The 16414-nt window shown below is 40.5% G+C and overlaps 1 protein-coding gene across 2 annotated transcripts in view; it reads left to right on the top strand.

The window, feature by feature from the left end:
- The window catches only part of cfap46 (cilia and flagella associated protein 46), a 66031-nt gene extending 51861 nt beyond the window's left edge, over positions 1-14170 (top strand). The window contains exons 48-59 of one of the 2 annotated variants that reach the window (XM_039649220.2): positions 73-176; positions 383-459; positions 1956-2108; positions 4158-4243; positions 4793-4853; positions 4967-5020; positions 9609-9705; positions 9784-9896; positions 12040-12097; positions 12959-13086; positions 13605-13694; positions 13850-14170. In XM_039649220.2, the coding sequence (XP_039505154.2) occupies positions 73-176; positions 383-459; positions 1956-2108; positions 4158-4243; positions 4793-4853; positions 4967-5020; positions 9609-9705; positions 9784-9896; positions 12040-12097; positions 12959-13086; positions 13605-13694; positions 13850-13962 (1134 nt within the window). In that variant the 3' untranslated portion in view covers positions 13963-14170. Of the gene's footprint in view, positions 1-72; positions 177-382; positions 460-1955; positions 2109-4157; positions 4244-4792; positions 4854-4966; positions 5021-9608; positions 9706-9783; positions 9897-12039; positions 12098-12958; positions 13087-13604; positions 13695-13849 lie in introns of those variants that run through there. The other variant, XR_016145456.1, reaches the window with a different exon arrangement.
- Positions 14171-16414: the final 2244 nt, after the last annotated feature.

The raw sequence follows: 16414 nt of genomic DNA, 5'->3' as shown, positions 1-16414 counted from the left end.
GCTTCAACATCTTTTAATATGAATACATGAACATCAAAACGTTTTCTAAAATCTTTCACTCTCTTCATAAAGGAAGGGAAAGCTGGAAAGCGGGACGAGTGTTTCAAAGCACTTCTTGAGGAAATGGAGCAATACTTGCACCCTGTTCTCTCGCAGCTTGACTTTTCATGCTTTAGGTACCAACACACACACACACACACACACACACACACACACACACACACACAATCTCATGAGTCTGGGTGCAGGAACATCATATTTGACTTTGGTAAAGAGTTATTGCACCTATAAATGTTCATTTCTGTCCCATGTTTAGCGTCCTGTGTGAAATATGTGATGATCTGCCCTCATCTTTCTCTAATTTCCGCTTCTGTCTTATCAGTGTTGGTTCCCCGTCCTTCTCCACATCGGCCCGAGCCAAAGACAAGGAGGAGAAGACCGCTGATAAACTTCTGCCGGGTACGACACGCTGGACAGACAAACACGTCTAGAACGGAGATTAGCATTATTAGCATTAACTGCCTTCAACACTGATAATAATCAAAAATGTTTGTTGATCCTCATATTAGAGTGATTTGTGAAGGATCATGTGACACTGAAGACTGGAGTAATGATGATAAATTCAGGAATAAATTACACTTTACTGGATATTCACATAGAAAACAGATGATTTACATTATAATAATATTTCACTATTTTTACTGTATTTTTGATCAAATAAATGCAGCTTTGGTGAGAAATGTCTCTACTAGAGTTCAGCTGCTGTTCCTAACACTGAGAGAAAATGTTTCTCAGGAGAGCGTATGAGCGTGAGTTGATTTGGTATGTGCACATAAGAAGATGTTTGATATGGAGATCAAATATGACATCTGAGGAGTTGAAATATTGATCGGATTTCCAGGCCCGCGTCTGAGATCAAGTCCATCTTTAGCTGTAAAATATGCACCAATAAAACATCCCCACATGCAATGTGAAGCTCACAGTAAATACAGAAAATGTGAAGCACACAGAAACTAACTCAACCATCTTCGTTTGCATCATTTATGGAACTTCAGAGGAACTATAATTCGATTTTACATGTTCGTGTGTTTGAGTTCTCCTCTATATAAGCGTCCTGAACTCCTGAAACGCCTCCATTGTAGTCTCGAGTTTCTCCCGGGAACAAACACTCACAATATTCCTCATTATAATAATTAATGCGCAGAATAAAGGGGCGGGGCCTGGTTGAGTTAGTTAGTAGTGTGTTAAACTGGCAGTTATGGAAAGGGGCGGGGCATTTCCCAAACACAAAGCGCTCGACCAATCACAACACACCGCTCCAGCCGACCAATCAGAGCACAATGTGCTTTCAGAAGGAGGGGCTTCATAGAGACAGGAAGTGAACAGAGCGTTACTGACCATAGACATATACACTAGACGTCACCTTGGCTACGGCAGTTCATTGGAACGAATGCGTCAATAGAGCCGCCATCTTGAAACAGGGGAGCCCCTCCACTTTAATGCATCAGACACAGGTCTAACGCAAATAAAATCACCATAAATCATCATGAATGCGATTTTTCTTGTTTTTTTGATTTGTTCCAACGGTCAGACATGTATTTATCATTGATTCCAGAAAGAATTTTTTTTTTTTTTTTTAAACATTCTTCCTAGTTCAGATTTCATCCGTGAACATCATACGCTGCGCAAAAGTCCGCCACCATCAATGAATTCGAAGTAAAGGCAGAGATAGCAGCATTATCTAGCTACTTGCTATGACAAGACCCCTGTTCCAAGATGGCGGCGGTTTTGACGCATGCTTAGAACCCCAAGGTGACGTCTAGTGTATATGTCTATGGTTACTGACAGACTGGGAAGAGAGGAGCCGCAACAACGGAGAATAATGCAGGAAAACCTGCCGACGTCTTTAAAATAAAAGTGCTGAACGTCTGTGTGTGTGTGTGTGTGTTCTCCAGATCCTGGCGAGTGTGTGGTGATTCTGGCTGACCGGATGTTGTTGGAGTTTCCACTAGAAGCGTTGAGTGTCCTACAGGCGGACGGCATCGGCTCCGTGTCTCGAGACTTCTCACTTCAGGTTCTTCATGCACGCCTACAGACGGACGATACAGGCGAGTTTATCCTCCATTATACACCGCATATCGGTTTCATTGAACACCAGAGGCTGTTTGTGTGTTTGTGTTGCTTGCTGTGATATTTCCGGATACAACAGTGCACAGTTCAGTGACGAGTGGACATCCTGAACTGACCTGGAATCAGTGAATAAGTGTTGCTGTTTCCTAGCGTCACCACCGTAGTTCATTTCTGCTGAACAGTTTTAAGAAGTTTGTGCGTCCCTGAACGCAGCGTCAGAGTAAAGATGACGAGCGCCAGAAGAAGTCAGAAAACATCCTGAGGTTTTTCCTGTCGCAGCTTTAATCACCTCATTCACAAACCCCGAATGAAAACCTCACGCTAATAGGAAACACTCTCTCCGTCAGGATTTAGCAGCTCGTAATCTCTTTAAAATTCAAATGTGCCGTTGCATTTGGGACATGTTTTACATTTTTATTTGTGTAATTAATTCATTCATTTTCAGCTCGTGCTCGGCTTCTGCATGTACGTTGACAAATTAAAAACGTACACTTGCAGCGCTCCTCGTGTCGAGGGCTGACACTCGTGCGGATTAAGGGAAGGGAAGGTTTAGGGCTGGGAGATGTAATGGGGAAACTGTTGTTTTTCTCTCTAATTAGTTCAAGTACACTTCTCAAACGCACTTTACAAACTAATCATTTGACAAACATTTGTTTGTAATGATGAAATCAATAAATTTAGAGATGCACCGTATCAGTATCGGATGATTTATGTTCATTTTTAATAATATCATTATTGGCTTGATAAGAAAATATTGTATGGTAACACTTTACTTGAAGTTTTGGGTTACACTTTATTTGTTATTATGCATTTAAGTGCTGTATATAATAATGTGCTTACTATAAGGTTAGGGTTTGGTTTTGGGCTAGTTGTATGTAATTATGCATAATTTATAGTTTTTACTACAGTAATTACATTTAACAAGGGCACTTTGTTGTTATTTGATGTATATGAAATATTTTCTTTGTTCAATTAATCTACTGTCGCTATACTGTGGAAAACTGTGAAGGGGATTTTAATATTTCTTAGGGATTTTAACTTCAACCTTTAGCATTTATCTTTTTCTCTGAATAATTGTTTGGCACTTCTCCAGCACTAAAATGCCATATGCAAATGATTGCAGTTGTATTTCTTCAGTCTGTGCTGCTGTATAATACCAGGAGTTATGATGTATTATCTGTCCACTTCAGTGTGTTGATGCTCAAAGTGACTCATCATCATGTGGGACAGTCGTTAGCATTATTAGCATTGTGTCAAGAAGACGTGCTTTTAGTAATTTTACACCATGTTTTGCATAACTGAATAAATTACAGCATTGAGGAATTTCAACATTATATTTTCCCTGATATGAAGCTCTTGTTTTGAAGTTTTATCTGATATATATGCATTATTATCTTCACCATCATCAGTCACTGTTTTTCGATTATGTATTCATCTGTCATTGTAGTCTAAAGCAGTTTTGGTCTATAAACCATTTTTCCTATGTATTGATTTTGAATATTCACTCACCATATTTGTGCCATTTGATAATGTAAAAGATGAATGGCTGATTAATGCATCCTCGCGACAGCGACTCCTACTGGTCATAAACTTTAAAAAACAGTTGTGCTGCTTCAACAAAAGTGATTTTTTTTTTTTAATATTAGAACTAGATTTTTTTGTAACACTGTACAATTATCATTAGTCACTGCATTAGTTAACAACTATGAAGTAAAAACAGTTCTAGTAAAAAGTTTCGAGTCCAACATTTCGAGTAAACTGTTTCCCTCTAATGAGTTGCATCAAAGAAAGTCCCAATTAAATGTGATGGTGCAGAACTGAAATTGTTCAGCGTGATGTGTTTACGTGACTTTTGCTGGAGGCAGATGAATGTCTCTGTTGCATTAACTCACATTATTGAAGAACACAGTGGCTGATATTAAATGTCACTGGCCTTTGCGAGTGACTGTAGGAGCAGTGCACTAGTTTTCACTCTATAACAAGCCAGTCAGAGACTAATTTCCGGTTTTAATAATCTTTCTCGTCAGTGACGGTTGAAAGTGACAATAAGAAAGAGGCCAAAGGTGTCCGAGGAGTCAAGGGGAGAGCCGATCAAAGCCGAGGAATCAAAGCGGTGAGTTTCCTAAACGAGTCTGGTGACCGCTGATAGAGACACACACGTTTGGATCTTCCCGTTCATTGCCTCTCATACACGGAAAAATGCTCTCCTTACTTAGTATGTTTGTCTTGTTTCCAGGCCACATATCAAAACGTTCTTAAATCAAGATGCATTTACTAAAGTAGGAAAATCCTGTGAGATGTTATGTCTTGTTTTCTGGGGAAATAAATCAAAATGAAGTGAGTTTAGGTTTAAAACAAGAAAAATGATCTGCCATTGGGGTGAGAAATAACCTGTTTCTGTTTGAATTATATCATTGGCGGATAACAGCTTGTTTTAAGCAAAAACTCACTTCATTTTGATTCATTTCCCTGGAAAGCAAGACTTAATATCTTATGGTATTTTACTCATCTAGTAAATGTATCTTGATTTAAGAATTTTTATATATTTGGACTGGAGACAAGACAGAAACACTGAGTAAGAAAAGTATTTCTGCAGTGTAATGATGAGGACTCTTCGCTCTTCTCAGTTCTTAAAGTAAATTGACCTTCTTCTTTTCTGCAGGTTCTGGTCAATCGTGTCCCGCCGCCACACACCGTCCCAGTGGACACACACCGGTTCAGATGTATCCTTCACTTTCTTGTGTGTGTGTGTGCATGTGTGAAATGTCAGAACGGTCACTTACATTTTTTTATTGTAAAATAGTTTGTAGAAATTTTTCTTAACTCAGGCTTGAAGATGTAGTTGACTCACAGGAGGAGGAAGAGGAGGATGAGGAAGGAAAATGGGCTGGTGAGTTTAACAAGTTTCAGAAACATTTGACTCTAATGTGACAGATTTTTAGTGAAAGTAGGTGAAAGCATTATAATTGTATGAAGGATAATCATAATAAGATGAGGGGTTGTATTGGGATGAGGGATGTATTGGGATGATGGGTGTATTGGGATGAGGGGTTGTATTGGGATGAGGGATGTATTGGGATGATGGGTGTATTGGGGTGAGGGGTGTATTGGGATGATGGGTGTATTGGGATGAGGGATGTATTGGGATGATGGGTGTATTGGGGTGAGGGGTGTATTGGGATGATGGGTGTATTGGGATGAGGGGTGTATTGGGATGATGGATGTATTGGGGTGAGGGGTGTATTGGGATGAGGGATGTATTGGGGTGATGGGTGTATTGGGATGAGGGATGTATTGGGATGAGGGATGTATTGGGATGAGGGTTGTATTGGGATGTATTGGGATGATGGGTGTATTGGGATGAGGGGTGTATTGGGATGAGGGTTGTATTGGGATGATGGATGTATTGGGATGAGGGGTGTATTGGGATGAGGGGTGTATTGGGATGAGGGATGTATTGGGATGAGGGGTGTATTGGGATGATGGGTGTATTGGGATGAGGGGTGTATTGGGATGAGGGGTGTATTGGGATGAGGGATGTATTGGGATGAGGGGTGTATTGGGATGAGGGATGTATTGGGATGATGGATGTATTGGGGTGAGGGGTGTATTGGGATGAGGGATGTATTGGGGTGATGGATGTATTGGGATGAGGGGTGTATTGGGATGAGGGGTGTATTGGGATGAGGGATGTATTGGGATGAGGGGTGTATTGGGATGAGGGGTGTATTGGGATGAGGGGTGTATTGGGATGAGGGGTGTATTGGGATGAGGGGTGTATTGGGATGAGGGATGTATTGGGATGAGGGGTGTATTGGGATGAGGGATGTATTGGGATGATGGGTGTATTGGGATGAGGGGTGTATTGGGATGATGGATGTATTGGGGTGAGGGGTGTATTGGGATGAGGGATGTATTGGGGTGATGGGTGTATTGGGATGAGGGTTGTATTGGGATGTATTGGGATGATGGGTGTATTGGGATGAGGGGTGTATTGGGATGAGGGTTGTATTGGGATGATGGATGTATTGGGATGAGGGGTGTATTGGGATGAGGGGTGTATTGGGATGAGGGGTGTATTGGGATGAGGGGTGTATTGGGATGAGGGGTGTATTGGGATGAGGGGTGTATTGGGATGAGGGGTGTATTGGGATGAGGGGTGTATTGGGATGAGGGATGTATTGGGACGAGGGTTGTATTTGGTTGTATTGGGATGAGGGTTGTATTGGGATGAGGGTTGTATTGGGATGAGGGGTGTATTGGGATGAGGGGTGTATTGGGATGATGGATGTATTGGGGTGAGGGGTGTATTGGGATGAGGGGTGTATTGGGGTGATGGGTGTATTGGGATGAGGGATGTATTGGGATGAGGGATGTATTGGGATGAGGGTTGTATTTGGTTGTATTGGGATGAGGGTTGTATTGGGATGAGGGTTGTATTGGGATGAGGGGTGTATTGGGATGAGGGGTGTATTGGGATGATGGATGTATTGGGGTGAGGGGTGTATTGGGATGATGGGTGTATTGGGATGAGGGGTGTATTGGGATGATGGATGTATTGGGGTGAGGGGTGTATTGGGATGAGGGATGTATTGGGGTGATGGGTGTATTGGGATGAGGGATGTATTGGGATGAGGGATGTATTGGGATGAGGGTTGTATTGGGATGTATTGGGATGATGGGTGTATTGGGATGAGGGGTGTATTGGGATGAGGGGTGTATTGGGATGAGGGTTGTATTGGGATGATGGATGTATTGGGATGAGGGGTGTATTGGGATGAGGGGTGTATTGGGATGATGGGTGTATTGGGATGAGGGATGTATTGGGATGAGGGGTGTATTGGGATGATGGGTGTATTGGGATGAGGGGTGTATTGGGATGAGGGGTGTATTGGGATGAGGGATGTATTGGGATGAGGGGTGTATTGGGATGAGGGATGTATTGGGATGATGGATGTATTGGGGTGAGGGGTGTATTGGGATGAGGGATGTATTGGGGTGATGGATGTATTGGGATGAGGGGTGTATTGGGATGAGGGGTGTATTGGGATGAGGGATGTATTGGGATGAGGGGTGTATTGGGATGAGGGGTGTATTGGGATGAGGGGTGTATTGGGATGAGGGGTGTATTGGGATGAGGGGTGTATTGGGATGAGGGATGTATTGGGATGAGGGGTGTATTGGGATGAGGGATGTATTGGGATGATGGGTGTATTGGGATGAGGGGTGTATTGGGATGATGGATGTATTGGGGTGAGGGGTGTATTGGGATGAGGGATGTATTGGGGTGATGGGTGTATTGGGATGAGGGTTGTATTGGGATGTATTGGGATGATGGGTGTATTGGGATGAGGGGTGTATTGGGATGAGGGTTGTATTGGGATGATGGATGTATTGGGATGAGGGGTGTATTGGGATGAGGGGTGTATTGGGATGAGGGGTGTATTGGGATGAGGGGTGTATTGGGATGAGGGGTGTATTGGGATGAGGGGTGTATTGGGATGAGGGATGTATTGGGACGAGGGTTGTATTTGGTTGTATTGGGATGAGGGTTGTATTGGGATGAGGGTTGTATTGGGATGAGGGGTGTATTGGGATGAGGGGTGTATTGGGATGATGGATGTATTGGGGTGAGGGGTGTATTGGGATGAGGGGTGTATTGGGGTGATGGGTGTATTGGGATGAGGGATGTATTGGGATGAGGGATGTATTGGGATGAGGGTTGTATTTGGTTGTATTGGGATGAGGGTTGTATTGGGATGAGGGTTGTATTGGGATGAGGGGTGTATTGGGATGAGGGGTGTATTGGGATGATGGATGTATTGGGGTGAGGGGTGTATTGGGATGATGGGTGTATTGGGATGAGGGGTGTATTGGGATGATGGATGTATTGGGGTGAGGGGTGTATTGGGATGAGGGATGTATTGGGGTGATGGGTGTATTGGGATGAGGGATGTATTGGGATGAGGGATGTATTGGGATGAGGGTTGTATTGGGATGTATTGGGATGATGGGTGTATTGGGATGAGGGGTGTATTGGGATGAGGGGTGTATTGGGATGAGGGTTGTATTGGGATGATGGATGTATTGGGATGAGGGGTGTATTGGGATGAGGGGTGTATTGGGATGTATTGGGATGATGGGTGTATTGGGATGAGGGGTGTATTGGGATGAGGGTTGTATTGGGATGATGGATGTATTGGGATGAGGGGTGTATTGGGATGAGGGGTGTATTGGGATGAGGGGTGTATTGGGATGAGGGGTGTATTGGGATGAGGGGTGTATTGGGATGAGGGGTGTATTGGGATGAGGGATGTATTGGGATGAGGGTTGTATTGGGATGTATTGGGATGATGGGTGTATTGGGATGAGGGTTGTATTGGGATGATGGATGTATTGGGATGAGGGGTGTATTGGGATGAGGGGTGTATTGGGATGAGGGGTGTATTGGGATGAGGGGTGTATTGGGATGAGGGGTGTATTGGGATGAGGGATGTATTGGGACGAGGGTTGTATTTGGTTGTATTGGGATGAGGGTTGTATTGGGATGAGGGGTGTATTGGGATGATGGATGTATTGGGGTGAGGGGTGTATTGGGATGAGGGATGTATTGGGGTGATGGGTGTATTGGGATGAGGGATGTATTGGGATGAGGGATGTATTGGGATGAGGGTTGTATTGGGATGTATTGGGATGATGGGTGTATTGGGATGAGGGGTGTATTGGGATGATGGATGTATTGGGGTGAGGGGTGTATTGGGATGAGGGATGTATTGGGGTGATGGGTGTATTGGGATGAGGGATGTATTGGGATGAGGGATGTATTGGGATGAGGGTTGTATTGGGATGTATTGGGATGATGGGTGTATTGGGATGAGGGGTGTATTGGGATGAGGGGTGTATTGGGATGAGGGTTGTATTGGGATGATGGATGTATTGGGATGAGGGGTGTATTGGGATGAGGGGTGTATTGGGATGTATTGGGATGATGGGTGTATTGGGATGAGGGGTGTATTGGGATGAGGGTTGTATTGGGATGATGGATGTATTGGGATGAGGGGTGTATTGGGATGAGGGGTGTATTGGGATGAGGGGTGTATTGGGATGAGGGGTGTATTGGGATGAGGGGTGTATTGGGATGAGGGGTGTATTGGGATGAGGGATGTATTGGGATGAGGGTTGTATTGGGATGTATTGGGATGATGGGTGTATTGGGATGAGGGTTGTATTGGGATGATGGATGTATTGGGATGAGGGGTGTATTGGGATGAGGGGTGTATTGGGATGAGGGGTGTATTGGGATGAGGGGTGTATTGGGATGAGGGGTGTATTGGGATGAGGGATGTATTGGGACGAGGGTTGTATTTGGTTGTATTGGGATGAGGGTTGTATTGGGATGAGGGTTGTATTGGGATGAGAGTGAGTAAGTGTTGACTGTGATGGTGAACTAACGCTTTAATCTGCTCTGGTTTGTTGAGATCGGAGCCCAGCAGAAAGCATGAGGCAGAGTCTCGACACACACTCTCAGTTGACGGCTCAGTGGGAAGGGCTGATGGGCGTGGAGCGCCAGCGCAGGTCTGAGGCCGCAGTCACACACACGTTTCAGAAGCTGAGAGTGTGTGTGTGTGTGTGAAGATGATGTTTGTTCCTCAGTCTTGCAGATGTGGAGCAGCTGCTGATGTCCTGTAGCGCGTTCATCTACTCGTCCGCCAAGAGCTTCTTCTCCGGCTTTCCTCCAGTCAAGATGGCCTCGCTCAACCTGTCCGGTAACACTCAACACGTAACACACTTATGTCAATCTATTGCTAAGGCAACATTTCTTATTTTCAATTAGTTTTTCAACTAATGTTTATATTAAATTTTGTTTTAGTGTTATTTCAATTAACAGAAATGTTTTAGTAATTGAGTTTTTTAGTTGTATGTATCTATCTTGATTTAAGAATGTTTCGATATTTGTGCTGGAAAACGAGACTGAAACACTGAGGAAGAAGATGACGAAGGCCTCAGCAGGATCTATTATTATTTATGAATATGAAGAGACCACCTGCAGAATTACACATTTGTGTAGATTTGTTACGGCTTGTTTGATCTCATTAGAACTGAATGTGACTTTATGAGGTCGGCAGCAGACCTGATGATGATGTTTTATGAATATTCATAGTGCAGTTCTGGAAAATAAGCTTGTTTTACATGCTCTAAATCAACATTCGGCACATTTTTAAACTCTTCACCCTCTTCTGTAAATCTACAGTATGTTAGAAATGCTCTTTAATTGGATAAATAACCTTAAGCATCCGAAGTGGAATTGATCCTAATACGTGTCTGAATGCTCAGAGTATCACTTTAAGTTACACTGATGCTTCATTTGCTGTAAAACACTATAAAACATGCCTTTCACATTCAGTCAGTCTCTTATTAGGAAATTTGACACTATAGATCACTGGTTCTTAATGAGTTAAAATGATTTTAATTAGTCCAGAATTACAGTAGTGTCAGAGATAAATTACATCTGTAGTTCCTACATTCATATCATACCTAATGTTTAAAAATACACTGAAAAGAATCACCATGATTTTACACAGCTAAATGCAAGGGTATTAATTAAGGATGCACAGATATATGAACATTTGGCCAAGACTCATAACCGATAATTCTTTAGATTTGAAAGCCGAGAACCGATATATTGGCCGATAAATCTTACGTTTTGTATAATTTTTGAGAGCCTGAGTACAAAAAACAAAACAAAAGTCTCACCTTTAAAAACATGTCCAGAACACTTCCACATAAATCAAACAAAAAACATTTTTAAATAAATTTTACACTCCTATAGTCAACTTTCCTTACCTCCAAAAATACATAATTATAATTATATTTCAATCAATTCAAAACTATCATGTTGATCAGTGCGCATCCGAGTCACAGCTGGAGGAAATAATACATCATTTATCAGCTTTATTATATCGGCTGAATCTTCATATCGGACCGATGATTATAACATTAAAAGTGGACATATATCAGCCGATATCTTGTAGAAATTGTGCGAGAAAGAAAATATTTGTTATTTTTAATTATTTTTATTTTTTATATATTTTAAAATGATTACCATATAGTTATAAAAATCTTTCTAAATGTGAAATAATAACTATAATGATAACGAGACATCTTTGGAATCACTTTCAGAACGATTGTTTCCAGCTGATAAATGATACAAAACTCGACAGCCAATCAGAATCCACCCTGCTTTAGGGCCGGAGCATTTAAAGCGACAGAGCGCTTATAATAAAGGCTAGAATAGTTATCAGTGCAGTTGTTGTTTTGGTTGTGAACATTTTTTTATTCCTAATCCTGGAAATGTTCATTGGATAAAAAGAAGGAACTGTTGAAGATCATTGAGCTCCTGAAATGTCAGATCAGAGAATGAGTTTCTACAACATCAGTAACTCTATTGAGAGTGTTTGTACAGGTTCTCCCGCAGGTTTAATCCTCTCGACACACACACAACTCAATAATCCAGCGGCTCTCTTCATTTCTACACTAGTGAACGATTTCCGCAGAATACGAGCCGTTTCCACAGCAATTACACTGCAAAACATGCTTTACTCAGTGTTATAAATATCAAATCGCATGCATTTGATAAAGTAGTATAGCATATGATAATATATCTTGTTTTCTGGCCATACAAATCCAAATTTTGTGAGTTTTTGCTTAAAACAAGCTAAATTATCAGCCAATTTAGTGAGAAAAATAATCTCGTTTCTGTTTAAATGAAGAATGTTTTTCTGACCCGATTCGATTGGCAGATCATTTTGCTTGTTTTAAGCAACAACTCACTTCATTTTGATGAATTCCCCAGGAATCAGGACATAATATATCTAATATTTCACTGGTGTGTGTGTGTGTGTGTTTCAGGATGTGGGATGCTCTTCCTGTTGGACTGCGCTCAGAAACCAGTCAGCGTCCAGAAGAGGTGACACACACACACACACACACACACACACATTCAATAGAAAGTCAAACTCCTTTTTTAGCATGGCATTTACAAATGATCAAAATTGATTTAATCTATAAAGCAGATTGAGGAAAGAGCTTTATTGTGTTTGTTTTATTGGCGTGTGCTTTATTGATCTCTAGAGTGTAATTACGGCAAGAGTTATGCTTCTCTTTCACACACACACACACACACACACGTCACTGCTAATAATATTATCAGGAGAGATCATTGAGACACTATCATAGATTTAATTAATGATTTTTATTTTTGTTTTCCATTTAAATTAATTTTATGTGAAAGTTTTAGGAAGTTATTTTTAGTTATTTATTCATTTTAGTTTGCTATTTTGCCACATCCATGAAACTAAATGAGAATGTTCATTTATTTTGAAGTCACAGGAATGTGTGTTAGGTTTCGTGATGTCAGTACATTGATTGGGCGCTCTCTCCTCGGCCGGATGATCCATCATTCAGGCTCAGATTATTGTTTCCATATAGCCAGAGTTATGACCAAAGCATATAGATCAGTCACCGTTTCCTTTTGTCAGCTGATATATTCATTAGCATACAGACGAGCACAGAGATAATAAGACACAAACGCTAATTCTGCATTGATTTACTTCATAAGAAAGGATGATGTCATGCAGTCTCGCAGATCAATTCAATTAAGTGTAGAAATAGTGCAGAATCGCACATTTTCTTAATCCAAATTTGCAGGTTTAAATGAAAAATATCCCATATTTAAAACGTGTTCTCAAACTTTTCAACTGAGAGTATTGAAGGAGTGTTTGCTGTGAACACTTGTGATCCAGATCTCTCTCTTTCTCTCTCTCTCCAGACGTGCTTTGGCCGGTTCTGTCGGGTCGGTGTATCTGATGACTCTCGGGGGGGTTCGTTCAGTCCTGCTCAACCAATGGCACAGCAGCGCCTCAGCCAACGCTCGAGTCCTGCGCTCGCTCATGGACGGTGAGTCACACATTTACGCGCATTCATTCGGCTGACGCTTTGCATTGCATAAACAAAAAAAAACTTCAAAAATGGGAGCGTTCACTGGATCTCGACCCCTCCGGATGGCCTTCAGGAACACTGCACAGTAATCTACTGGACCGTTTGCTGTCACACTAGTTTCACGCAGATATTGCTACTGAGTTTCACAATTAAATGTGAAATGTTTGAGGTAGAAACTCTTACAATATAAAGCCTTTATATATAACACACTGTAAAAGATCTTTAATGCATTGATCATGCCTTTTTGCTTGCTTCTTGCATGCTCTTCTATTTATAAAGATATGATGCGTTATAGTGTATATGATGAATACCTTTATAATGCATCAAACATAAATGCTTTAAATAAAGTGTTTCCGTATTTAGACTCCAATCATCTCTTATTTACAACTTTACACACACACACACACACACACACACACACACGTGATGCTTCTTCAAAAGCACTTTTGAAATCAACTTCATATGTGTGTGTGTAGATCTTTTGAACACAGGACTGACTTCAGGACGAGCGGCTCATGTTTTACGCACACACACGTCAGAAAGAGCAGAAGTCAGCGCAAAATCAGGTGTGTGTGCGAGTGACAATAAGAGTCTATGTGTTTGAGAGAGAGTGTGTTTTTTTTTTTTTTATGTCTGCCACTGAACAGCCCAGCTGATGTGTGTGTGTGTGTGTGTGTGTGTGTGTGTGTGTGTGTGTGTGTGTGTGTGTGTGTTTCCTCAGGCGAGGGTTCGGCTGTAAACTCTTCCTCTGAGGACGTCCCGAGGGAAACACGTCTGCGCTCCAACACTTTCAACCTCGTCATTTATGGACTTCCTAATGTAGTGGTTATATGAAGAACTGCAGGTGTGTGTGTGTGTGTGTGTGTGTGTGTGACTGAACCTCAGCAAAACACTCTGACAGAAGAATCAGTTTGTGATCATTACGACGGTCTGCTTTAAAGCCAGATTACGATCAGATGTGACGATGTTCATCTTTTATTGTTGTTGCTGTCAAACTATTATTGATAATCCCAAACTCTTCAGTAATAAATGATGAAGTGCAGTTGTGTGGTCATGTGACTTTCTCCACTATAAACAGGGTTCATACAAGAAGCTTAAAGTGCCTGAACTTCTTGAACGTATTTTAGACTTTTTATTTGTTTTTATAATGCAAAAAATAAAAATAATAATAATTTCATTGATTTTTTTTTAAGAAAAACTCCCAATTTTAGACACAAAACATACTGGTTTATAGTGTGCATGTGCTTTATTATGAACAGGGATATCCAAAAGAAACATCAGGAAACACAGAAGATCCAGATGATGACAAAACTAAGAAAAATTCATTCAGATCAATGGGTGAAATATGAATATTTCCAAGACTGCGTTTATTTGATTAAAAATACAGTAAAATAGTGAAATATTATTATAATGTAAATCATGTGTTTTCTATGTGAATATCGAGTAAAGTGTAATTTATTCCTGAATTTATCATCATTACTCCAGTCTTCAGTGTCACATGATCCTTCAGAAATCACTCTAATATGAGGATCTGATGATCAACACACTTTTATGATTATTATCAATGTTGAAAATATTCACCGACTGCCTTCATATGTGTTCATTTCTCTCTCTAGAATCACGATTATTTGATTATTTTACCTCGAGTGGATCTTACCCGTGTTCCCCACGCTGTAGAGCTGAGGTCCTGAAGCACACACTGTAAGGTGTGTGTTATATGACTAGCTGTGTGCATTCTGTATTATTCCGGATCCTCCTGCACGAGCACTAGTGCATGAAACGAACAGGGGAAATCCATCATAATAATAGATCATGTTAATAGAGTCAGTGTTGCAGTCACACAGGTCCAGCTTTATGATTTAATAGTGTGTGTCGATTAAACGTTCGCCAGAGCGACTCGTCCATTACTGCTCAAAAACACATCCGTATGAATAATACTAAATACCAGTGATACTTTAATATGATTGAGATCCTGTTATAGTTTTTATTCAATTTTGAATTATTATATTTAACATAATTTTGAATTTGTTTTTATTTTTATATTGTCCATTTTAAAGTTTTAGTCATTTTGTTCTTAATTTTTAATTAACTTTTTTATTATTATTTTTATATATATTGTTTAAATAGTTTATTCATTTGAATATTTTATTTCAGTTAATGTCTTTATTTATTAAAGCATTTTTTTAATGTTTTGAGTTTTGTTTTAGCTTTAGTTGAACTAATAACTCTTGTAAGGAAAAATGCATGGGCTTCTATGTTTATTAGTTAATTTATTTATTTATTTATTTTTTATTTTTATTTTGACATTTTTTATTTTTATTTTGACATAATTGCACTCATTTTTCATTAGACTGATCCTGAGGCGTGTACAGTGTGTGTGTGTGTGTGTGTGTGTGTGTGCGCAAACCTGCTGCTTTCAGTGTTTATGAAGCAGTTTTGGAGGTTTGATTGACAGCAGAGGAGTGTGTGATGAGGTCTCTGTGTGTTACGCCCTCGTCTAGTAAGACCAGGACGCAGAGAAATTGTTTTCTCAAACTTTTTATTTTACGTATCACAGGTGGAAAACACATTTCAGGGGTGAGTATACCCAAAACAACTCACAAATAAATCCAGTTTATGTCTAAAAGCGGACTTAAACACAGCCTTGCTCAAAGCAAACAGGAAGTCAGATTTATAACACAGAATAATCAACGAAAAGGTGGAAGGTGTGTGTGTGTGTGTGTACAGATAATGACGTAATGACGCAAACACATACTCGAATCTCCTGCTGAAATCCACTGGAGTTAAAAACATTATTCCATGCGTACCGCTTTGAATCGAGCTACGGCAAGCAGAGAGCGATGAACACTGGCTGGTTATGTATTTTCTCAAATATGTATTTTTTTTGAGGATTTCAGCTTTAAAAACCTCTAAAATATCAATAAAATCAAACAAGACTTATGAGGCTGGCTTCATCCAGTGTTCAGATATATGCATATAAGTGTATATTTAATTATATTGTGGTTTATATTTAATTATAACCTTTCAGAGAACTTTATACAAATGAGATACAATGCACTGTGATTAATCAACTGGGGGGAAGTATGGTGACGTGTATTAGTAACATTTTTCCCTATCCAGTCCACCTGTGGCATTAATTAAATAACTAGTCAAAGTTCTAGAAGTTATAACTAGTCTAAATTCCATTAAAGCGTGTCATTTATCACACCGTTCTGCTGTTTGGCCCTCTGGAATCCTCATTTCCTCGTGAGACTGCGTGTTTTTTCAGCGTTATTGATCACCGGTG

Source organism: Pimephales promelas, chromosome 11, assembly GCF_988280905.1.
Source record: "Pimephales promelas chromosome 11, fPimPro1.hap1.1, whole genome shotgun sequence".
NCBI classification, from domain to species: Eukaryota; Metazoa; Chordata; class Actinopteri; order Cypriniformes; family Leuciscidae; genus Pimephales; species Pimephales promelas.
This window is presented reverse-complemented; position numbering and strand designations above follow the sequence as displayed.